The sequence below is a fragment of the Struthio camelus genome, chromosome 16 (genome assembly GCF_040807025.1).
Source record: "Struthio camelus isolate bStrCam1 chromosome 16, bStrCam1.hap1, whole genome shotgun sequence".
Classification (NCBI taxonomy): Eukaryota; Metazoa; Chordata; class Aves; order Struthioniformes; family Struthionidae; genus Struthio; species Struthio camelus.
In genome coordinates, this window is record NC_090957.1 from 13,525,364 (window position 1) to 13,548,257 (window position 22,894).

General features: G+C 45.8%; 3 protein-coding genes across 3 annotated transcripts; 2 read left to right on the top strand and 1 right to left on the bottom strand.

Moving 5' to 3' along the window:
- Positions 1-28: 28 nt before the first annotated feature.
- Positions 29-4,804, top strand: C1QBP (complement C1q binding protein). The gene is made up of 6 exons (XM_068909445.1): positions 29-308; positions 690-840; positions 1,341-1,431; positions 2,475-2,570; positions 3,442-3,564; positions 4,375-4,804. Exons 1-6 carry the CDS (start codon positions 50-52, stop codon positions 4,522-4,524), a joined length of 870 nt encoding a protein of 289 aa, XP_068765546.1. The 5' UTR covers positions 29-49; the 3' UTR covers positions 4,525-4,804.
- Positions 4,805-6,350: 1,546 nt separating this feature from the next.
- On the bottom strand, positions 6,351-9,893 carry RPAIN (RPA interacting protein). Its single transcript, XM_068909446.1, has 7 exons — positions 9,763-9,893; positions 9,357-9,545; positions 8,701-8,764; positions 8,057-8,171; positions 7,420-7,483; positions 7,148-7,282; positions 6,351-6,566 (listed from the first exon to the last, which is right to left on the bottom strand). Exons 1-7 carry the CDS (start codon positions 9,838-9,840, stop codon positions 6,537-6,539), a joined length of 675 nt encoding a protein of 224 aa, XP_068765547.1. The 5' UTR covers positions 9,841-9,893; the 3' UTR covers positions 6,351-6,536.
- A 127-nt stretch (positions 9,894-10,020) lies between these two features.
- NUP88 (nucleoporin 88) lies at positions 10,021-22,539 on the top strand. The gene is made up of 17 exons (XM_068910263.1): positions 10,021-10,285; positions 11,204-11,373; positions 11,862-11,987; positions 12,202-12,288; positions 12,880-13,056; positions 14,143-14,326; positions 14,782-14,932; positions 16,010-16,108; positions 16,273-16,363; positions 17,416-17,517; positions 18,642-18,800; positions 19,259-19,384; positions 19,772-19,837; positions 20,075-20,155; positions 20,589-20,715; positions 21,191-21,309; positions 22,329-22,539. The coding sequence occupies exons 1-17, from the start codon at positions 10,043-10,045 to the stop codon at positions 22,390-22,392; spliced, it is 2,172 nt and encodes a 723-aa protein (XP_068766364.1). The 5' UTR covers positions 10,021-10,042; the 3' UTR covers positions 22,393-22,539.
- Positions 22,540-22,894: the final 355 nt, after the last annotated feature.

A 22,894-nucleotide genomic window follows, 5' to 3' on the forward strand; every position in this document is an offset into this window, starting at 1 on the left:
ACTCGCGGCACTTCCGGGCCAGGCGGTGTCCTCCGCTGCCGGCCTCGCCATGCTGCTCGCCCGCGCCCTGCGCCCCGCCGCCGCCGCCGCCCTGCGCCCGCCGCCGCCCCGCCACCAGCCCCGCCGCCCCCTTCTCCTCCTCGCCGCCCCCTCCTGCCCCCGCGCCCTCCTGCCGCCGCCCGCCGCCGCCCCGCTGGCGCGCTCCCTGTGGCAGCTGGGCGGCGGCGGGTGGCGGAGGGCGCTGCTGCGCCCGCGGCGGGGCTCGGCCGGCGGCGTCTCCTGCGGCTGCGGCGGCCTCCACACCGAGGGTGAGCCGGGGCGGCGGCGAGGGGAGGGAGCGACCCCCCCCGGCAGGAGGGGCGAGGGGGGCGGGGGGAGCCGCTCTGGGAGGGCGACGGCCCCCTGGGGGGGGGGGCAGGGCCCCCGTGAGGGGGGCGGGGGCGCGAGCGGCCACGTGCGCCCTCCCCCCCCCCCACGTGGTCGCGCGTGTCCCGGCCCGCACGTGGCGGGCGGGGGGGGTGCGACACGAGCGGCCTCGGCCCCCGCCGGGCCGTGCTGCCCCCCCCCCCCCCGCCACCGTCTCCCGCGGTGGCCGCGGGGGAAGGGGCGATCTGCAGCCCCTGCCCGCTCTCGAGGGGTTTCTTGCTTTTTTCCTTTCTTATTCACTCGCCTTATTGCTGCCTCCTAAGGAGACAAAGCGTTTGCAGCCTTTCTGACGGATGAAATAAAAGAGGAGAAGAAGATCCAGAAACATAAATCCCTGCCCAAGATATCTGGAGGGTGGGAGCTGGAAGTCCATGGCACAGAGGCCAAGCTGGTCCGGAAAATAGCTGGGGAGAAGTAAGTGCAAACGGGTGCTTGGCGTTTCTAAGGATTCATCTGGGCAAGCGTGTGTGCTTGACAGCAGTAATCACAATTCTTCTGTGTGTTCGTGTTGCTTGTGCCACTGTCTATCCAGGCTGCGCAAACTCTGGGTGTTGCATAGGCTCGTTATTTTACCATCCTGGGCCCAAGGTGTTTTTCTTACCAGTTGGCTTTGTTTTGTGTGTTGCAAAGATTTGTGAGATCTCCCTCCATTAAAAACATGAAATCAGTCTAATAAAACTTGAAGAACGCCCACCTGTTTTATTAGAGCGTGCATCTTAAACTCTAAGCTGCAATACATACCACATGAGGGAAGGACAAATAGAACAGAACATGTAATATGCTTTGAATCTCGTTCATGAGGTGTGAATTCAATGGCTGTAGTGCTGTCCCTGCTACAAAAGTTTCAAATACGAGAGATACAGTAAGTATTTTCTTTATTGTGTTTAAAATAATTGCTTATGGTTCTTTTGAAGGATAACGGTTACGTTCAACATCAATAACAGCATTCCGCCATCTCTTGAAGAAGAAGAAACACAAGAAGAGCAGAAACCTGATGAGCAGGAGGTAAACATAGTCTTTATGTACACTTTATTATGGATGTCAGCACACAGGAAAGTTAGCTGTTTGCCCTTAATGCTTTTTCTCTCATTTGATATTTGGGAGCATAAAGATAACATAACGCAGATTTTTCTCAATTTCCTGTTCTTTGGCTGTGACCCTCTTCTCTCTGTAGCAGGAAGACAGAGAGGGTGAGAGGGTTCTGTATGAGGAGAGATGAAAGGAACGGAGATATTTGACTTTATGGCTGCCTCTGTAACCTGCTACAATAAATACTGCCTTTTGTACTTTGCTTAGCTAGTGTAACTAATGGTACTGGTATGCCATGCCAACAAAATGCAAAACTACTCACATGACGTTGTTTGCATGGTTTTGTTGATTAGAAGAGTGTCGCATGCTCCTTTTTCATAAGACTGTGAGTAAAAGTACTGGTAAAACTAAGCGAGCAATGTGATTTGAGGCAGATGCCTAATCTACAGTGACATTGGTTGAACAAGTAGGGAATGAAACTGTACTGCATGTCTGTGGTTTATAGCAGTTACTCTGCGTTTTTTGAACGTTAGTGCTTATTCCAGTGCATTACTGCTTAGTACACTCAGCTGGGCGGGCTGGGGAGACTGTACGTTGCTCCCCATCCCTGGGCATGCCCTTATCTACTGAGAACACACAGTGCGCTTGGTCCGTGCGTGTGCATAGGAAGTCTTTGTGCACTGCCAAATGTCCCACGTGAAGGAGCGCTGGCGAGAGCAACTCCTGCTCTCAAAACAATTTACAGGGGGAGGAATCTGGGTGAGTTGCAGGCTCTCTGGGTTGTTAGTGATCGTTCTACCAACGTGACCAGATGCAGAATAGAGAAGGGGCTGAAGGGCCGTGGGTGAGGTTGGAGGAGGCTGCCTTGGCGAGGACAACTCCAGAGGCCCTCAAGAAAGAGGGTGACTGGGAACAACCTGGGTGCTGGATGGGCTGTGTTGCTGGGCTGTACCTTGGCTGCTTTAGCTCCCGTTCAGACTCCAATGCTGATGTGAATTTCTTTCTTACCTTTTACGTAGCCTGATATTACATCAACTCCAAACTTTGTTGTAGAAGTAATAAAAGATGATACAAAACAGACCCTTGTTCTTGACTGCCATTATCCTGAAGATGAGGTGAGTATTGAACTGCTCAGGTGTCAGCTACGGCTAACTCTGGCCTGTGGCTCACTGCACATCTCCTGCTTGACCACAGTGTAATTGTGCCACTGTTGAATCTAACTGCTCTAACAGTCTGCTGGTTTTCTTAATCTGCAGAAAATGCAGTCTTCTCTTGCTTCTCTTGTTTAACACAAAAAAAGGCTTTAAGAGCCTGCAAGAATAAGCTCTGGGGAGATGTTCCATTACATTCCTTATATCCTGACCTTGCTTTTCTAATCAGCTACATATAGGCTAGCTTATTGAATTGGAGAAAGGAGGTATGGATTCTTTAACTGCATGGCAAATTGAGATAGGTAAACAAGAATGGCCTAAAGGATACATTTAATACAATGTATAAGTAACTTGCAAATCTCATGGGTGCTGAGGTGTCACAAAGGTGGAAGAGTAGTAGGGATTAGCCAAAAAAAAAAAAAAAAAGAAAAGAAAAAAGGGAGGGGAATTAAACTGAGAGCTTTGCTTCAGGGTGATTTTTGTGGTTTATTTTGCACATCTTAACATCGTTTATGCAGACACTCTGATGTCAAAGGTTAGACAGACTTCTGAGGACAGAATGTTTTAGAACCTTGCAGAAGAGATTTTTACATCTTTGTCATTGACTTACATCAGGTTGCAAGAACTGGTAGACTGACCTCTTTTGGGATTTCCTGTGTTCTCGTGCATGTGCGTGCTTGTCTTCACAGGCATGTGTTGAAAGAGAGGAATGGCTTTAATACTGGTTGTGGGGTTTTGCCTGCACTGTAATATTCCTTGCTTCAGGCTGAAGCAGTGGCTAAAGGAGCCCTGTAGTTTGGGCTAATCTTTGTCTTGCCTCCATTTCCTGTTTCAGGTCGGACAGGAGGGAGAGGACGAAAGTGATATTTTCACAATTCGAGAGGTCAGCTTCCAGCCCGCTGGAGAATCAGATTGGAAGGAAACCAACTACACCCTCAATACAGATTCCCTTGACTGGGTAAGTGCTGCTAAAACTAACAAGGCCTTAGACTGCAGAGGACACTTGAGCTTCCCTGGACTCACTCCCTGCTTCTGAATTCTGGATGAATCCTGTTCTGGGTGCCTGAGACCGGGGATTCCCCTGCTCTGCCCGGGCTTGCTGTGCGGCAATGCTTTTCTGTGCTGCAGATCCACTGCAGACTGAGGGCTGTTATGTGGTCCCAGTAGTCATGCAGTGCTGGTGGCATTAGTGGCAGTGAGAGGCCTCCATGTTGAAACCACTTCTGTCTCAGGCTTCAGAAGTTTATGATGCTTTTTCCTAGCTGCACTGCGTTTTAGAGATGCTTTAACGATGCTTGCACAAGTATCATTTAATCTATGTTCAACGTAACAGTAGTTTAATTTTTGTTTTAAGTTTCCCAGGTATGTTTTCCTAGTGGGGACATAAAATTAAAAGAAACAAACAAACCTGGAATCTGTTCAAGAATCTGGCATGTACTTAAAAGTTCTCAATGCCAGGCTTTCAAAAGGTTAAAGCCTTCTTAATTTGAAGCTGTATATCATGTGATTAACATTTTAGAGTATTTATCTTTGGGTAGTGTTCACATTACGTTGGTAGTGTGCTCTAAAATATCCCGTGCTGCTTTTTTTTCCCCATTCTGACTTGAGACAAAATTAATTGCAAAAAATGTGCCTGGTATCTGGTCTCGTGCAGGAGGAAGGTCTGATTTTCCTCAGAGAAAGAAAAGCCCAGTGCCATGGGGCATCTTAAAATCAACCTGTACCCAGGTGTGTTCTGCTCAGTAAGTTTTCTGTTCCTTCCTTCCAGGCTCTGTATGATCACTTAATGGATTTCCTGGCTGATCGAGGAGTGGACAACACATTCGCTGATGAGTTAATTGAGCTCAGCACTGCACTGGAGCACCAGGAGTACATTAAATTCCTTGAAGACCTTAAAAGCTTTGTCAAATGTCAGTAGATTAGGATAGGAAACTAATCGTCAAATGGGGGTATTGCACAGCAGCGCTCCAGCTAGCAATGCCCAAACATATATCTTCACAACAGATACTGAGAGTAAGTAACTTTGAATTAGGATATGAGGATCGTGGGGGGAAAATGAGGATTCTCGCATGTATTTTGGGATTTGTATTTATGCCCAGATCAAGTTTTAGAACGCTACTGCCTGGAATTGCCTCACCCCACTTGGTGTTTTTGTACAATTATGAATGAATGTGAAGAATAAAAATCTGTTCAATGTATCACTGCAGACTGGTGTTTTTTCTTCTTCTTGCTGTACCACTGCTGACCAGAGACAGTTGCCATAATATGACTTGTTTTCTTTTTTTTTTTTTTTTCCGGGCCTGAACCAGTGTTACTGGTTACTATAGCTGCCCGCAGAATTGTTGATGCGGAGGCAGCGTGTGTTGCCAGCGGGTTTTCTCCAGGCAGAGCTATTCTAGCACCTTTAAACAAACACTGGCATAGTTGCGTCTGGAGGAGGGATTTGGCTGGCCAGCCAGCGCTAACTGTGTATGCGATTCTTTCATTCTAGGTGTCCGAGGTCAGTACTGTGGCAGGCTGCAGTGTAATCAGGGTATGACTGAAGTTTTGGCTGCCTTTCTGTGTGTCATGGAGTAGAACCTAGGCTCTTAAAAATAAGCTTTGAGGAGCTGTTTTAAATAGGCACCTGCTGCCATAACATATTATAGCAGTGTTAATGCAGCTGCTTTAGAAAATACCCCAGGGAGACTGGCGCACTTCAGTTTCAGCAGAGTACTTCAGATGATGTGGCTGCTCATGTCAAAGGCATTGCTGCAAGGCAGCAGCTGAAGATGTCTATGCAAACTGGTGTCTCCAGTTGGTGCCTCAAGGTCATTAAAAAGTCCTCTTGGCAGAACAGAAACCCAAATGTGCTCCTGCTATGTTTGGGAACGGTGTGCCAGCTGGCAGTACATTAAAGCTCTACTTCTTCATTTGGTTTCAGTGCATCCGTGAAAAATGCTGAGATGAGACAGTCACCCTATTTAAATGGCACTGGGGTCTTGCACTTCTGCACGGAGTATGTCTTTTGATCTTGTTAATTTTGTCCAGGACTACCTTGTATTCTGGAATTGTGCAATTCAGTTAGCAATGATGAGCTTTGCTGTTGTGCAGGGTGCTCAGGGAAGTACGTGTACTGAGGTAGAGAATTAAGCTGCTTTACTGTGGTTTCAGTTTAACATAATTTTCCTTTATGACTCAACGAGAAATGTGTCTCATGACTGTTTGCAGAGGCTGACCAGAGCTGACCACATTGACCATGGGAGGAACAGGATTCTCTCCATCCTCCTGAAGCCTTGGCTGTCAGGAATCCAAATCCAAGCACCTGCTGTTCCCACCCGCTAGCCAGCCAACACTATAGTGTTTTGAGAGTCGTCTTTGTCTCACGAGAAATACATTCAACTTACGTTTCTCTTTGCTGTCCTTCTGCCCGTCTATGCATTGTTAACCCAGGTGTATTAAAACAATATTTGTTTACTAATTAATCGGACCCATGCTCAAATAGGGGGACGCCTCACACAAAAGCAAAGCTTTTGTACCAGAGCAGTCCCATTCCTTTAGGAGGATCCTATACTGAAAAGGAACTAGGTTTTGGTGCTTTGTGTAGTTAAGCCTACAGGGACTCCTCTGTTCTCTACAACAGAAGAAAAGGATATAACAAAGCACAGATGCTGTCAGTGAAAAGAAAACAAAAGCGAAAGCCAGTGCAAGCTGTGATATCACTGATGCACTGATTATAATAATAAAAAAACATGGAAGCTGAAATAAACTAGGTCTATTTATTTCAAAATATTTACTGTGTCATCAAAAGTGCAAGTTAAGGCAATACTACTGCCTTGTCAAATATGTTTTTGACACAACAGTTACAAGTATATACATAATAGTAGCAGCTCTGGGCAGATTTTTAAACTCAAGAAGTTCTTCCAGTGAAAAAACAGCAGCGAAATCAAGTTACAGGAGAATCATCCAGGAGTCACAGACCTTTACAAGAAGTAAGGGAAGTTAAACAAACAGACAAACTCTACTCATACATTTTATATATAACTCTATTAATATACAAAACTGAAATGCTCTGTTCCTAAAACTGTAGTCAGATAGGTACACATATCAGTGCCCAGCAGTTCTACTTAAGCAGCAAGTTTAAGTCCTTCCTGCTAGCTCTAGCTTGAGCCGAAGTTACGGTATGTGGGTTCTCTAAGAGGCCTGAGCTGTTCGAGGAGGCCTAAACTGAAATAACTTTTACAGCTTTTCTTCAGGAAACACTTCTCAAAATAGATGCTCTACACAAGGCAAAGTTGTTTGCTAAGGTGTGAGAAAGGAAGTCAGCTAATTTGATAGGTCCTCAAAAGACTCCCTAATCCAGCAGTTAAGGTGTATTTTGTAAATTGTGTAATGCTACTGCCCTTCCTTTCATGGTTGCAGGTAGTCAAGAGAGTCTGAGAGAAACAGCAACCCAAACCACTGAGGTCAATGGACTGCTGCTTTCTGTGTGTAGCTAAATAGGTAGTACAGAAGTTGGTCTGACCCAAGAGCCTTTCCAGAAACTTGACATTTAGACTCACCGAACAGCTCATGAGAAGACTGGTTTCTTCCTCCATTCCGCTGGTAACAGTAAACTCTGGATTGTGAAAGCACCTGTGACTGTGCTCTGTTATAGTGTTTTCTAGAACTGACCGGAGCTTCTCTTCTGTCATATCCTGAGATAAATTGGGTTAAAAGAAATCTTAGACTTAAGTTGCTCCGTAGCTTAAAACTGCCTCCTCTTGTTCAGAAGGAGGCTGACCTCGCAATAGACAGAGGATGTTAATTACACTTCATCCACAACATAGCTTACCTGTGTACTGATGTATAATCCACACTGGCAAAAAACCAAGTGATTCCGCACGGTCAGGTTATTCCTAAGAAGACAGCAGACACTGAGCATCTTCACAACAACAACTAGAACAAAGGCAGACCTTAGCAAGAGTTGTTAGATTTTTGGAGCTCGTTGCTCAGTTTTCTATTTTGTTGAAATACCCACAAACAGGAGCCTGTGTTTGCCTGTTGCTTTTGTTAGCGCCTGTTTCTAAGCCCAAACTTTTTATGTGCGGGAGGAGGGTGGAGAATCAATCCCTCTTTGTGCTAATTATGGCTAGGTTGATTGCAGCACCAAGGTTCCTCACAGAATACTTTGTTCCATGAATGGCACAGAAGAGAAATTCTGTGCTATCACCTTGCAGCTGAAATTCAGCCTTAACTTACACAATGATCTTGTTGTAACTCCCTTCAGAGTGCTCTAGACAGAGGCGGCTGCACGAAAAGACCCAAATATCTTGCACAGAACAACAGGAAAGAAGCCAGCGTTCATTAAGAGAACAATATCTAGAGTAGCACAGCTTTTGAGTGCTGCTCAGACCTGCAAGACTACGGAGTAGAGAAGCCCTGGGAGGCTTCTGTCACGCATCTCGTTCCAGCGCCAAGAGCGTTCTTACTTTCTACACACGGGGCAGATGATCTTGTCACCGGCATCCAAGCCATCAAGCATCGCATTGAGACATTCTTCATCAAACTGAAGACTTCGCTCATATTCTTCTATAAGCAACTGTTCTGCAATCAAGGAACAGAACACCCTCGGGCATCTGTTATGAGCTCAAGATGCTACAGAAACATGCATGAAGTTGCTTGGTGGACAGTCTGTGACAGCCACTACTTCTGAACGTGTCTATCTTATCTTTGGATCGCATTTCTACACTTGGAGGAATGATTCCTGTTAATCTAGTTTTTCCTATGGCTCAATCCTTAGGCGGTCTCAACTGTGCAAATATAACACACTTCAACCAGCAACCTAGAAATACTTTGCATTGATTTATACATGCTCCTACAGCTCCCAAACGTCACAGTGCTGTCTCCTGACTCTATTAGCTTCTCACAGACCCTAAAGCGCCATTCAAACTTACAACTGTCACAAAGGGCTCAGTGCCCTAGAGAGGCCACAGATACTTCCAAAGAGGCTCTTCTTGAAACTCCCATGGTCTACAAGAACTAAGGAGTTCAGTCTCACCCCCGTTTGGATTACTAGAAAGTCAGAAATATTACGATTTAAACTGAAGTCTGAAAAAGCGTTTTGAGAAATTACCTTGCAACACCAATTCATGTTGGATTTCTTCCAGCACTGCTAGTTCGTCAGGATCCTCTAGCATCTGAAAGGTGCATCAGTCAGTAATTCTCCCATTCTGCCTACATTCTCCCTTATTTTCCAGCGCCTGACTAAGCTGTCAGTGTAATGTAAGTTCACTCCTTACTTGTCTATCTGTCACATCTCTGCATTTGCAAAAACATGCACTGTAGAAAGCAACATACACGATACTAATCTGTGCAAAAATATTCATAAGGGATGGGATCACAGGCTGCCCAAGAATCTGCCTTTTAAAACGTTAGAGTCTTTTTACCATTTCTTGGAAGTGAAAGCAGTCAGTGACACGAGCGCTCTGAAAACCACAGCTGTGGAAATCCCCCCTCTGCTGCGATTCATGCCCAGCTTGTGCTGGAAATAAGGAAGTTCCCCGCTCCTGGGCCCGAAGGCCACCGCTCTCACAGCTGTTTCACGACATCCCGCACTAGCTGCCGAAGCTCGAAACCCAGAAGGTCTGAGCTGGGCCAACTCCAAGCAGAGGAGGCTGGAGCTCACCGGGGAAGAAAGCAGCTACAGCGGCAGAGCGGTGCACCCGATGTGCCCACCTCCGACGGGCGACATCCCGAGGCGAGGAGCCCGAAGGCGGCGGCAGTACCGACCTGTGCCAAGGGCTGCTCGCCGCGCAGGGAGGGCAGGCTGCCGGGCGCGGAGCGCAGGGCCTGCCACTCCTGCTCCATCACCTCCTGCACCAGCTGCGCGCCCAGGGCCGAGGCGCCGACGCGCTGCCCGGCCTGCCGGTACCGGTCCAGCAGCTTCGCCCGGCTGTTGCGCAGCCTCTCCACGCAGCGCTGCGGAGACAACACGGGCCCGTCAGTGACGCGCGGGGGGGGGGGGGGGGGGGCTGCTACAGCACTGGCGGAGCGGAGCGGCTGTAGCGGCAGTCGGCGCCCGCCCGGTAACGGCGCCCAGGCCCAGCCCACGCCGCCCGCTCCCGCAGCGCCTCGCTGCGCGCCCGGAGGCCGCCAGACGGCTCCCCCTCTCCCCCGGCGCGGCGGCCCCGCTCACCCGGCGGTAGGTCTCCTTCCAGGGCGGCGCCGCCGGCCCCTTGTACAGGGCGCGGTGCCGCCGCAGCGGCGCCTCCATGGCCGCCCGCCGCCGCCGCCACCCCCGCCACCCCGCCCCGCCTCGCCCGCCGCCGCGCCGCGGGCATGCCGGGAGCCGCCGTCACCCCGCCCCGGGGCACGCTGGGAGATGCAGTCCGGGCCGACGCGAGCCGATGGGAGCCGCTGATTGGCTGCGAGGGCGGGGCGGGCGGGCGGGGGAGGAGGCGGCGCGGCGCGGCGCGATGGCGGCCGAGTGGGGCCCGGCGGAGCAGTGGCGCGCGGCGCTGCCGCAGCACGCGGTGCTCTGCCGCCTCCGCGAGCGCAGCGCCGCCGCCGCCGCCGCCCCGCGGCCGCCGCTCATCCGCAACCTGCTCTTCGGCCTCGACGGCGACCTCTTCCTCTGGGACGGCGAGAGCAGCGCCCTGCACACCATCGGCCTCCGCCGCCTCGGCGGCCCCGAGCCCGCGGGGCTGGGCCGCTACCAGGTGGGGAGAGCCGTTAGCGGGGGGGGAGGGGAACCGTTATGGGGGGGGGGATCTGGGGCCGTTAGCGGGGGGGAGGGGGGACCGTTATCGGGTGAGGGGCGTCTGGGGCCGTTAGCTGGGGGGGGAGGAGTGGGGGACCGTTATGGGGCGGGGGGGGCTGGGGCGGTTGGCGGGTAGGGACGACATGGATCGGGGGAACGTGGGGTCCTTACCGGCCGGGGCCGGGGGGGTCGTTACCGGGAGGGGCTGGACCGGGACCGGGGGGAGGATGGAGATCGTTACCGGGAGAGGCCGGAGATGGGGACGGGATCGTCACCGGGACGTGGGGGATCGTTACCGGGAGAGGCCGGGACCGAGGGAGGAGATGGGGACGGCGATGGGTACCGGGAGGGGCCGTGGGGCAGCGAGCAGGGCCCCGTGGGGCCGGCGTGCGCTGGGCAGCGGCAGGGCCGGGCTGCGGGGCCGGGGCCGGGCTCAGCGGCGAGGGGCGGCCGAGGGCCCTGTTGCCGCCTGGGCGGGGGGGCCCCCTGGCCCCGCTTGCCGCCCTCCCGGCTCGCACTTGCCCCCTGTCACCGAGCCGCTGCCGCGTGCAGGACTGGGGGTAAAACCATCAGCCGAGGAGCACGCGTGGGTCGGCGTGGTGGCGGCTTCCCCGTGGCCGTGCAGCCGCTGTGTCCGTCGCGGCTGGGCTGGAGGAGTTAAGTGACGTGTGGCTGCAGAAGTACTTCTCAACGTGGGGCCCTCGCTCAGGGAAACGGATGGATTTTTTGTATGATGGTGTGGCTTGAAACAAGCTTTATTTATCACCCCATGGCCTGTGCATAAATCGCCGTGCAAACTGGATACTAAATCCTGAACGCTGTACTTCCATGAGCGTTTCTGATGGCTTGCGTTTAACTGTAACACTTTTATTTTCAGACTCTTCTCTGCATAAATCCCCCCCTTTTTGAGGTCTATCAAACACTGTTAAGCCCCACGCAGCATCATGTGGCGCTCATTGGTACTAAAGGGCTCATGGTACTGGAACTGCCTAAACGCTGGGGGAAGAATTCTGAATTTGAAGGTGGGAAATCAACAGTCAACTGCAGGTGGGTAAGACCTGAGGTGGTTCATGATATCCTGTCTTGCTGTTTGTTCCATGAGAGCCTCTGTTCTCGTCTGGCTAGATAGGAAAGGCATTGGTTGTATCAGGGTTGTAGAGACAATCACAAACGCGGTTATTTTGGCTCGGGGTTTGCTGTTTGGTTGTTGCTTGTTGCAACAAAGCTTGTTGCAATTGCAGAGGAACAAGGTATTCTTCTGTATTTTTCACTAACCATTTGGATCTTTTAGCATTGGCAGGTAAAAGCACGTTTTCAGGTGGAAATGGCAAAGGGCTACATATTAAAGCTGTCCCTTCAGCCTTAAGAATTATACAGCCAATGCCTTTGAAACATTTTAAATGGGTTTCCCCTTCTTCTTGCCCCTACTTTCCCCTGGAAGTAGTAACTCATTCTGTTTTTGTTTTTGGGAGGGATGTGTGGTTCTTTCGCTGTTGTTTTTTGGTAACATTGCACGCTTCTGCTCTGTATTACAGTACTATTCCTATTGCGGAAAGGTTCTTCACAAGTTCAACATCTCTGACTTTAAAGCATGCTGCCTGGTATCCCTGTGAGACATTAGAGCCCCATATTGTGCTGTTGACTTCAGATAACACCATAAGGTAAAACCTGTTTATAACTGATCATCAACTTTTTTTTGTAGTAGCCAGTCTGATTTTTCACTGGATCTTTTTGCATCACCATTCTCACCGGGTTTACCAAAAAAACGTAGACTGGGAAAAATTTTAGGCTGATAACTACTGATGTTTCTGTATCAGCAGGGACGCGTGCAACGCTGACAACTGAATTAACATTGTTCCTATCTCTTTTCTCCAGGATTTACAGTCTAAAGGTGCCTCAGACACCCATCAAAGTGATTGCTCTCTCAGACGCTGAAGAGGAGACTTTAATAATAAATAAAGGGTTTGTGTGGCTTCTTGTTTTTGAAATGTATCAAATGTGTTTTTAATTGAATGAGTGGTAAATCCACTAGAAAATCTTCTCATGTCTTATTGGTGCGCTAGCTGCACCTTTTTTTACCCCACGTTTATTTAAAAAAAAAAAAAAAAGGAGGAACAAGCTGTACAGTCTAGTGTTTGCTGGCATTTGAAAAATACACATTACACATCATCCTTAACATGTGGTTAAAAAGGGCTTTCTGAGAGAGGAATGCAGAAAATAATTGTCCTTCTCTTTTCTCCTTGGCCTAACTGAAAAGGAGAAACTCGAGGATCTTGGCTAGTCAAGCCATAGACTGATATATTACACAGGAAATACCGGTACGTCCCCTTGTATCCTGAGAAGTTGGACTGGCTGGTGAGCGTATTTCAGAAATGCGGCACAGGAAGAAAGATGTTACCTGCAGGCTTTTGCTGCTGAACATAGGACATCAAAGAACTGATTGTCAGCTGTTTAGCAGTAGTTTGTCTGACAGCACATACTGATGGACCTAGATAAATAACCTGTGTTCTCCCAGTCATTGCTGACTTCAGGTTTTGTTTCGACTTGTCCCAGGAGGGCCTACACAGCATCGCTTGGAGAAACTGCAGTGGCGTTTGACTTTGGCCCACTGGTGCCACTCCCAAAGAACATAGTTGGACAGCGAGGGAGCGAAGAAGTGTTGGCCTATCCTCTGTACATTTTATATGAAAATGGGGAGACATTCCTCACATATATCAGTCTGATACAGAGGTAGGCCTCACACTCATCCTTACGTTTCATGTGGTGGTTGTATGTTTGTGCAATGCTTGGATTTCAGAGCCATCTCTCAGCCTGGCTCGGGTTCTGGAATGGATGCTAGGCTGGCTTTACGATATTGCAAACTGTTCTGTCTTCTCCCATGGCAGTACCAATAGACTTCAATCCAAGAATAGCGAGGCTTTCTTTTTTGATCCAGAGGTGAAAGGTTCAGTTTCCAATGCTGACAACCAGCAGTCAATTAGCAATTGCCAGATATCTGTAATGGAAAGAAGGGATTGTTAAAAGATTGATGGCTCTGACACTGTTACACGTATTTTGGAACCTTCAGTTTGAAGCAGTTTATTTTTAGCCTCAAATGAGGCTGAACGAGTGCCAGTGTCAGCTTAGGAGAAGAAATATTTTAAGGTCATAGGAGGTTTTCATGTGTATCCCATAATGAGAGGTCAAGAATTTGAATCGAGAATAGGAGCACAATATAGGAAAACATTTCATACCTCAGAAAATTGAAAAGAGTGGAAAACAAGTTAGATGTAGTATAACTGAGAATTAAAACGCGGATGGTATTTAGGTTTGCCTAAACAGCACCGTTTGCCTCTGCTTGAGAATTGATGTTGAATTGAGTAGATCCTGCTCATCATAAGCAATGAAATGACCTTAATCCTGCAAAAGTTCTACCAGGCCATAAAATGCTGCTTGTAAGTGCTTTCTTAGGCAAGAAAATAACTAATTAATAAAGATAATTAATTTGAGGTTTCTATAAGTACCTTTTAGATTCTTATATGAAAATATTTCCTCTCAAATTTGTTGCAATGTAGCTTGGTTGCTTTTGGAGGAAAAAAAAAATGGAACCCAGCAATAACATGTTATCCTTCAAGATCTCCATGAAGCAGATAGTGCAGGCTCTTAATCTTCAGAAGGCTGGATTGCTACTACCTAGCAGAAATTAAACAGAACTCTAACCTATTGGGTTTGTTTTGTTTTGTTTTGTTTTTTCAATCATCCTTATTTTGTAGTTATTCTCCAGCAATCTCTTGTAGGCAGCTGTGAAGAACTCTGAACACTTCTTCTTTATTTCAGTGCTGGAAATCTTGGCAAGCTGCTAGGCCCCTTGCCCATGCATCCTGCTGCAGAAGATAACTATGGCTATGATGCGTGTGCTGTCCTTTGCCTACCTTGTATTCCAAACATCTTGGTGATTGCCACTGAATCGGGAATGCTTTATCACTGCGTGGTACTGGATGGAGAAGAGGATGATGAACAGGTATCTTGTCTTGTTCTTTCTATACGCATCTTTGTTTCTTCAAAGTTCCTGGCTGCAAGATAGCAGGATGCCTGGTAGGAAAAGCCAAGTGTCAAAGCTGCATCCTTTTATAAGGAAGTAGTGAGCCTTCCTCCTATTCCTGCCAATCCCTATGATCACTGGGGCTTTTATTTTAACTGTCAATTCTGTATACCTCTAGGGATATCAGTTTTTAATCAAACTTATTAACAACTATTTTAGAGAGAGTCTTCTAAGATTAGAAATTATTATGGTTCATAGAGAAATGTAACTTTTTTTAAAGTAAAAAAAATAAAGAGACTTTAAGTACTTTATCTCTGACAGTATATACTTGGGCAACTCTTGCCTATAGTATGTAACTCTTTTCCTTGATGTTATTTATGCTGGCATTTCTATTTAAAGGAGGTCTCACTAAAGATTTCAAATGCCCTTTACAGTCAGAAAAATCTTGGGACCCGAGAGCTGATCTTATTCCTTCACTGTATGTGTTTGAATGTGTTGAGCTGGAACTTGCACTGAAACTGGCATCAGGAGATGAGGAAGAGCCTTTGGAGTCTGACTTCTCTTGCCCAATCAAACTGCATCGAGGTAGGGTTGTAATTCAGCCATGTGGTTGTTGGTTTTTTACCTGCTTTATTTCATTAATTTAACACCCGATTACTTGCAGATTATCATTGGCCTCAGACAGTGGTATTAGAATAAGCATTTGACTGATGTCTTCATTAAAGCTGGGGAAAATCTGCTGCGTAAAAGGGGAGTTGTCCTAAGACAGTCCAGAGACTGCTGAAACCTGCTCCCAAAGTAGGTGTGAGCCTGCAGTGCCTGTTATCTCCACTCCATCTGTTGTCCCTCCCCCCCCCTTTTTTTTAAACTAATTGCTCCATTAAAAGGAGTAGCAGAGAGGTGTTTCATCTCCTTCAAAACAGAAATTGGCTTAAATCACCTGATGTTAAATGTAACTACAGGGGAGTGTGCATACTTCTGCAGAAATATGAAGAGACAGCTGGAAGACTTGTGTTTCACAAATGGGATCTGGAGGAGCGTGGCAAGCATTGCAGGCCACTAAAAGACCGAGCAAGCCTGGGACATGCGTTAATGTTTATTCAAGGGCAGATTATATAGGTCACATAATACTAAACTCTTTCAGCTGCAGATTATAAAGTAGAAGTTGTTGCATCTGTGATGATTTTACATATGTAAGCAAGTGATATACCTGGGGATGGTGACCTGTAGGATGAGTTAGGTTTTTGTTTTTTTTTTTTTAATTAGAGTAACTGATGTAATTGTGGGGCAGGACAAATGGTTTGAGTATTTCTGAACAAGAAGCTAGTCTGAATGCTGGTCTGCTGCCTTTTAACTGATCTTGCCTTTAAAATCCAGTAGATTGTTATAGACATCATTGTGTGATACAAATAGTTAGTTCTAAACAATTCATGAAGAGTTTAGGCATTTTAAGTGTATTACAATTCTACGCATAAAAAAATTATGCGGCTAATCTATCTAGCTAGGTTTTTTTTTTGGATAGAGACTAGTTAGTACTAGTACTAAGATGCTAATATTGACTGGACAACAGGCAGATACCAATGTTAAACAATTCGACTTTGTGGGATGAGTTTTTTCTCAGGTTGAGGTCTTCTCTTAATATATTCACTGTTTAAATTTCAGATCCTAAATGCCCCTCTAGATACCACTGCACACACGAAGCTGGTGTCCATAGCGTTGGGTTGACGTGGATCAATAAACTTCACAAATTCCTTGGGTCAGGTGAGTGGCGAGACTCCATTGCACGCAGAGGGAAGTGGTTACCATCTAGACTTCTACATTTTGCTATTAACAAGTTGGTGAATATGCAGTTAATGCCTAGAATATGTATATTTTACCTTGCAAAGGGGATCTAATGCATGCTGACAAATCTGTCGTCTTTGTAGATGAAGAAGACAAAGATAGTTTACAAGAGTTGGGAGCAGAACAGAAGTGCTTTGTTGAACATATTCTTTGTACAAAACCGTTGCCGTGCAGGTAAAAAAAAAAAAAAAAAAAAAAAAACCCCAACCCCCCTCCCACCTCTTTCTATTAACTCCAAATCAGTGAGTTACTATGCAAAATATTTATGTTTTGCCCCCCCCCTTCTGCTGCATTCTCTCTGTGGAAAATAATTCTGTTAAGCTTACTTTGTTAGTTAAATAATCAATATATGCATCGGGCTTTGTACTGCACAGTCAGGGTTGTAAGCTAAAGTCCTGACTTTCCTGAAAACATTTGTCCAAATAGCAGAAATTGTTTTCAATGCTGTTTACTTGTCTCTGCACAGCTCTAGGACTTGATTTGGCTTTCTTAACAAACATTGACATATTCCTTTTCTTTGTATGTTAAAGATGAAACAGTGCTCTAAAAGAATGTTTGATTTTTTTTTTTTTTTTTTTTTTGAACAACTCCTGAGGTACCCCAGTCTGGTTCGAGATCAAGTGTCTGTGGGGCTCTGTACTGTTTATCCATCTGCTTTTTTTTGTTTGTTTGTTTGCTTTAGTAAGGCCTGATCATTATTATATAAGGCTATGTATAAAATATAATAAAACTACAAAAAGGTGTTTATTAATAGATGCTAGCCATCTTAAGGTCTCACTAAGTCAGTGCTGATGACAGCTCTCTGATGGTGTTAGTAGGTACCTGAGGACAGGGCATGTAAATCAAATATTGAGCGTGACTAACTGTCTGCACAGGCAGAAGCGTTCTTGCCTGAGAAAGTATGTGCTCTGCACTAGAAGTGGGATACGGTTTCCTCAATCAAGGCAGAGTCGCTTCTGTTTCACAGTTAAGTGGTGTAGGTGCTCCCTCTCCCAGGATGGATGGGTTTTTTTTCCTTGTGTAGCTCACTTCCAACAAGACCGTATGATATAAAAATATTATTTTGCAAGACTCATTTTGGAAAGCAGTTCTTACTTTAGGGAGACATGTCTGGCTTAAGGTGCCTGCTGTAGCTAAGAATGCTTCCATAACAGTGGATGTGTGTAATAACTGCAGCTGCAAAGAACTTGTTTTGAGTTGGTAATTCTTGTGTTTTCTTCCCTCAGGCAACCTGCGCCCATTAGAGGATTTTGGATAGTTTCTGACATCTTGGGGCCGACAATGATCTGCATCACAAACACCTATGAGTGTATTACAAGGCCGCTTTTGTAGGTGGTTCTTAATTGGATTGAAATCCATGTTTTTAACTGAGCTGTTCAGAGGTGACTGTCTTGCAAAATGGATCTCAGGATTTTTTTTTTTTAAAGTCCTTTTCTTCTTAGACTTCTGTACCCCTCGTAATGCACAGACATTTTTCTACTGAACACTCCCTGTCTGAGTTCTGAAGTGTTCTTGTACTAGTTATTAAAAACTGACAAAGTGTTTTTTTTTTTTGGGGGGGGGGGGAATGAGGGGAGAATAACATTAACGTGTATCACTCTTAATGCATGTTAGCACAGGAGGTTGTTGACGTTATTGGGTAGTCATTTTTTTCCTTTAATTTTTATAATGAGGAATCTGGAAAGCTGAAACTCCTTTGCAGACAGAGGAGTGCAAAGATGTTTGATTGTCACCAAGGTTATGTTTGCAGGAGGAAAAAAAAATGCAGGGAGAGGGGCAAAGTAGCTTTAAAGTCATGGCATTTTAGTGTGTATTTCTAAAGCAACGTTTCTCTCCTTTATGTTTGGGGCTGTGGGGGAAGGATATAGATGAGTTTGGGGAAAGTGGTTTTGCACAGGAAAGTGAACAAACACTCGGTATAGATGGAGCTATTTTAATTTCTTTGTTACTAAGGACACTGCCACGTGGCAGGTACCTTCAACAGAGCTTCAACAGTCAGGTTACCTTGCACATTTTCCTCCTTTTTTTTTTTTTTTTTAAACTCTTTCTGCAATATGCTCAAACCTGTTTTCTTAAAGCTACTTTAAACCCCACTTATCTCACTTTATATAAGCAGGACAGCAACGTGTTGGGTTGCTTGGAAAAGCTAACCATGCTGCCATTTGAGATGGTGCTTGCCTTGTTACTGAACTTACCTCCCTTTAAATAAAAGGGTGCTTTTGGTTCTTGCCCTTTTCTGTTCTGTCCAAGCAGTGGAAGAGTTGGGGCTGCAAGCTGCACCAAGCTTGTCTAGAGTTGGCCTTAGCGCATCATTGAAATAAGTCTTGGAACACATCTGACTTACGGCTATAATACATTAATTCCACAGTGGATGAGTTCCTTAACTAATGGGGTATAATGTTTAAGCTACAGCAGAGTTTAAAGTGTTCTACCATGTGATGTGCTTTGGCAGAAGTACAGTCCATCCTGCATCCCCGCCTCTGCTGTGTACTAGAGAGGACAATGATGTTGCAGTTTCCCCTCTCCGTATCCTGGCCGAATCACAGCATTCATTTGAGAAGCACATCCGAAGCATCCTCCAGCGTAGTTCTGCCAATCCCTTGGTTCTGAAGTAAGTAAAGACTCTCTCCTAGGGAAGCTGAAGGGTCAGGGGGAAGATGCCTAGGAATACTGTGTGTTCATTGGCTTCTGCTCAAACTGCCTGTTAGCGTGGGCATAGCTAGTAACGGGGCAAACCTCCCGCAGCCAACTCATGCCTTTCTGTCTGTACAGGCAGGGCATAGCATCATGCAGCAATTTCAGTTGGAAGGGACCTCACAGGTCATCTTCGTCCAGCCTCCTGCTCCAAGCAGGGCTAACCTCAGTGCTAGAGTGGGTTGTTCAGGGCCTCATCCCATTGGGTTTTGAGTATCTTAATATCTTGGGCTTTCCTCAGTAGGAAGACTGCCTTATAGCCCCTCGTTTCCATCTCTGATCTGAAGTCCTTATCATACATAGTATAAATGGCTTATCCTTTCAAAGGAACGTGCACAAGTAGGCTTACCAAAAAACTGTCTCATATATATGAAGGTCTGCAGATAAAGATGCTGCTCCTCCCCCTGAAGAATGCCTCCAGCTTCTTAGCAGAGCCACACAAGTGTTCAGAGAGGAATATATACTGAAACAAGATCTGGCAAAAGAGGAAATTCAGCAAAGGTAAGACAAAAAACCTAAGTACTGTATGTACACTGTCTCTATGAATCAATGTCAGTAAGTATTCAGCATTAACCCTCCTCTGCTGGAAGAACTGTTACAAATAAGCACAATCTATACTGTGACACCTACTCCTGTAAGACTAATGGAGTACTAGAGTTGAAAACAGTATTACAAGCGAAGGGGTGAGGGGGGAGGGCTAGTGTAATATCTTGTAGCCTACGGGGGAAGAAAAAAAGTGAAAACACACACATAAAATACTTCTCTTCCGGTGTGGATGAATGGAGTCATGAACACTAATCACTTTCTGTGATCCTTTCTGTATAGCCTAAATCCTGATTCACCTGGATTGCTGTTGTGTATGGTTTTATTTTATTCATTTATTTTAAGAGTGAAGCTGCTATGGGGACAGAAAAAGAAGCAACTGGAAGACCTCAATTACTGTCGAGAAGAAAGGTGTGTATAATCTCTGGCTGGTTTTATGAAGCCAAATATCAGGAATCACGCAACTTCATGCAGAAGTACAGGTCTTGTCGGAAAGAGCTGTCCATGAAGTGAATGTGTTACCAGCTAGAATTAAGCACGTAGGTTCATTCCCTGCTCCAGCCTTTTCAGGCTCCTTATCCTGTTTCCATGTACAGCCCATCTACCATGTAAATCTGAAGTAAACAAACATTTCTTATTTGCGTAAAGGAAAAGTTTGCGGGAAATGGCTGAGCGCTTGGCTGACAAGTATGAAGAAGCCAAAGAAAAGCAAGAAGATATTATGAACAGGTGAGTGCTAACTGCCCTGTTTCATCACAGAGCACTTGCTGTAATAGAGAAGTTTGCAGCTAGGGTAGAAGAACAGAGTAAGCGGAAGGTGCCACACTGGTTTGTTAGAGAATCTCTGGACTCCTCTTGTTACAGCTTAGGAGTGATTTTTCAGTACTACTGCAGGTCCAGACTGAGTCAGCTTGCTATTTAGAAATGCTCTGTGAGGCTAGCTGAAAGAAGAAAGGCCTGAGCCTAGGAAATGCCAAAAGATGCTTCATGGGCATATGCAAGACTGTAGGTGTCTTGGCATAACTGGTTCACAGAATCACAGAATGGCTGAGGTTGGAAAGGACCTCTGGAGATCATCTAGTCCAACCCCCCTGCTCAAGCAGGGTCCTCTAGAACACTCAATAGTGTTAATTCAGCAACGTTTCTTGCTTTGTACCTGAAGGATGAAGAAAGTGCTTCGTAGCTTCCACTCTCAGCTTCCAGTTTTATCAGACAGTGAAAAAGATATGAAGAAAGAATTGCAGACAATACATGACCAGCTGCAGCACTTGAGCAATGCTATCAGACAGGTGAGATAACAAAACATCTGGGTGCTAGATTACTGACACCACTCTGTTCGCACTTAATGATCACAGCGAATTAGCAGAATACAGTCCTTCCAGATACAGCAACTTTGTGCCTTTGCTAAATTAGCAACAGCATGTTAAAGTAACTTCTGAACCTTTTTAGTATTATAGATCTAAGCTACTGCAACCTAGTAAACCCTTTCTTAGGTTTAGGTTTTCTTAGGTAAGTCACTTAGTCCCAGCGCTGGCTTTCTCATTTCTTGGTGAGAGGAAAGTGAAAAAGGAAGCAGATTTTAAATGCATTTTCTACTTTCATTTTTAATCCTAGGAGAGAAGGATGCAAGCTCTAAGTCAATTCGTCAAGTCCTGTCGGTTATCCTGTCAACATTATCCTAGTACTTTAAGCAATGGGAGGGTAATCACTTGATGCAACAAATGCAACACTGACCAAGGTCTTCATTTTGTGCGTGACTTCTAGGTTAAAATGAAAAAGGACTACCAGCAGAAAAAGATGGAAAAGGGGACCAGTCCACGAAAACCCAGCATCACCCTCAGTGCCTACCAGAGCAAGTGCATCCAAGCTGTTCTGAAAGAAGAGTAAGTTAAAACTTGGATCTTCGTATAGACGTTAGGTGCTTGGCACTAACGTAAGCCAATTCCAAGCAGGCTATAGGTGTCCATTACTATTTTTCTAAGAGGCTTTTTTCCAGAAAAGCTTCAGGTACATAGCTACGCAGACTTCAGAAATCTGCAACATCTGAAACAAAACTGAAACAAGTGCCCTCAGTTCTTAGGGAAAGGCTGCATGTCCAATTACTACAGCTAACCTTTTTGCCTGGTGAATTTTTTGCAACTTGTAAACAGTCACAAAACTGTCAGCGCTATTCAGAGTTAGTATAGTCAGTCTGTCAGTACAGGCGTAGGTGGTTTCAAGTCAAACATTAATGAAATCAAGTGTTGAAGAATGTAAATCTTACAACTATTCTCAGAATGGACAACTCGCAGACATCAATAGTAGGAAGGAATACAGATGAAGTGCTACAGCCACACACCGAGTTCATCAACGTGCTTGTTTTTTTCCTAGGTTAGGGCAAGAGATTTTTTAATTTAGATGTACTTTTGCTGAAACGCTGCTGTGGGATTTAAATGTTACCAGTTTTCAGGAGCGAGTCTTAGTGACACTGATATGGATTTAAGGGAGACCTCAGGCAACTACTTGTTCAGTTTTATGCCAGTGAATTCATCTAGGACAGCATGTACCAGGTCTTTGTTTTATTTAGCTACAGCTGTGCAATCTCATTCAAATTTCTACAGGGTAATTTAACCCTTATGCTGCATGAGGGGGCTGATTGATGTGCCAGCTGGAGCTTGTAGGGCTTGTCTTGAAGCATAAAACTAGCCAGCTTGTGACAGTAGCAGTGGCCACACCAATGCTGCTATTAAAAGAAATCTGCTTTTTCTCTGAGAATCCTTCAGCAGCCTGTATCCAGCCCATTATTAACAAAATGACTTGCAACAACATTTCCCTTTTCTGCTTCTAAGATACAAAGTATTTTTCCTTCGTGATTGCTCTCAAACGACTTTCAGCCTTTCACTTAAACTCATTTTTCTTGCAGGGGCGAACACATAAGGGAAATGGTAAAACAGATCAATGACATCAGAAGCCATGTGAACTTCTAACACGTCCATGACTAGATGAGCTTTAATTTTCCTTGGTATTCCCTTTGTATATTTACCATTTGTAAGTTGAATAATATACATTTTACTTATTCATATTATTTTGTAAAGACGGGCTGTGAAATAAAATACGTTTGATAAGACTCCTTACATGCTGTGGTTTTTTTGCTTGTTTGTTTTTCCTGGAAGGAGATTGTGCAGTAGGTATTTTAAAATACAAGTATGTTATAATTCAATACTTACAGCTAGCCCATTAGTGCTGAAGGGTATTACTGCCTCCGGAAAGCTCCCTAGGGTTCTTTTGGGAGGAGTTACCTATCACTGGTCCATGGCATGGTTACTGTACTGCTGGGGAGGCCTGTGGCAGAAGGCAGAGTATAAAAACCAGAGAAGCGCGCACACACTTCATCAGCTCTTTTTTTTTTTTTTTTTTTTAATTTGGAACACTTTCTTCATTAAGGACACACCTTCAATACAGTTAACAAATGGTTACACTTGAATTCTG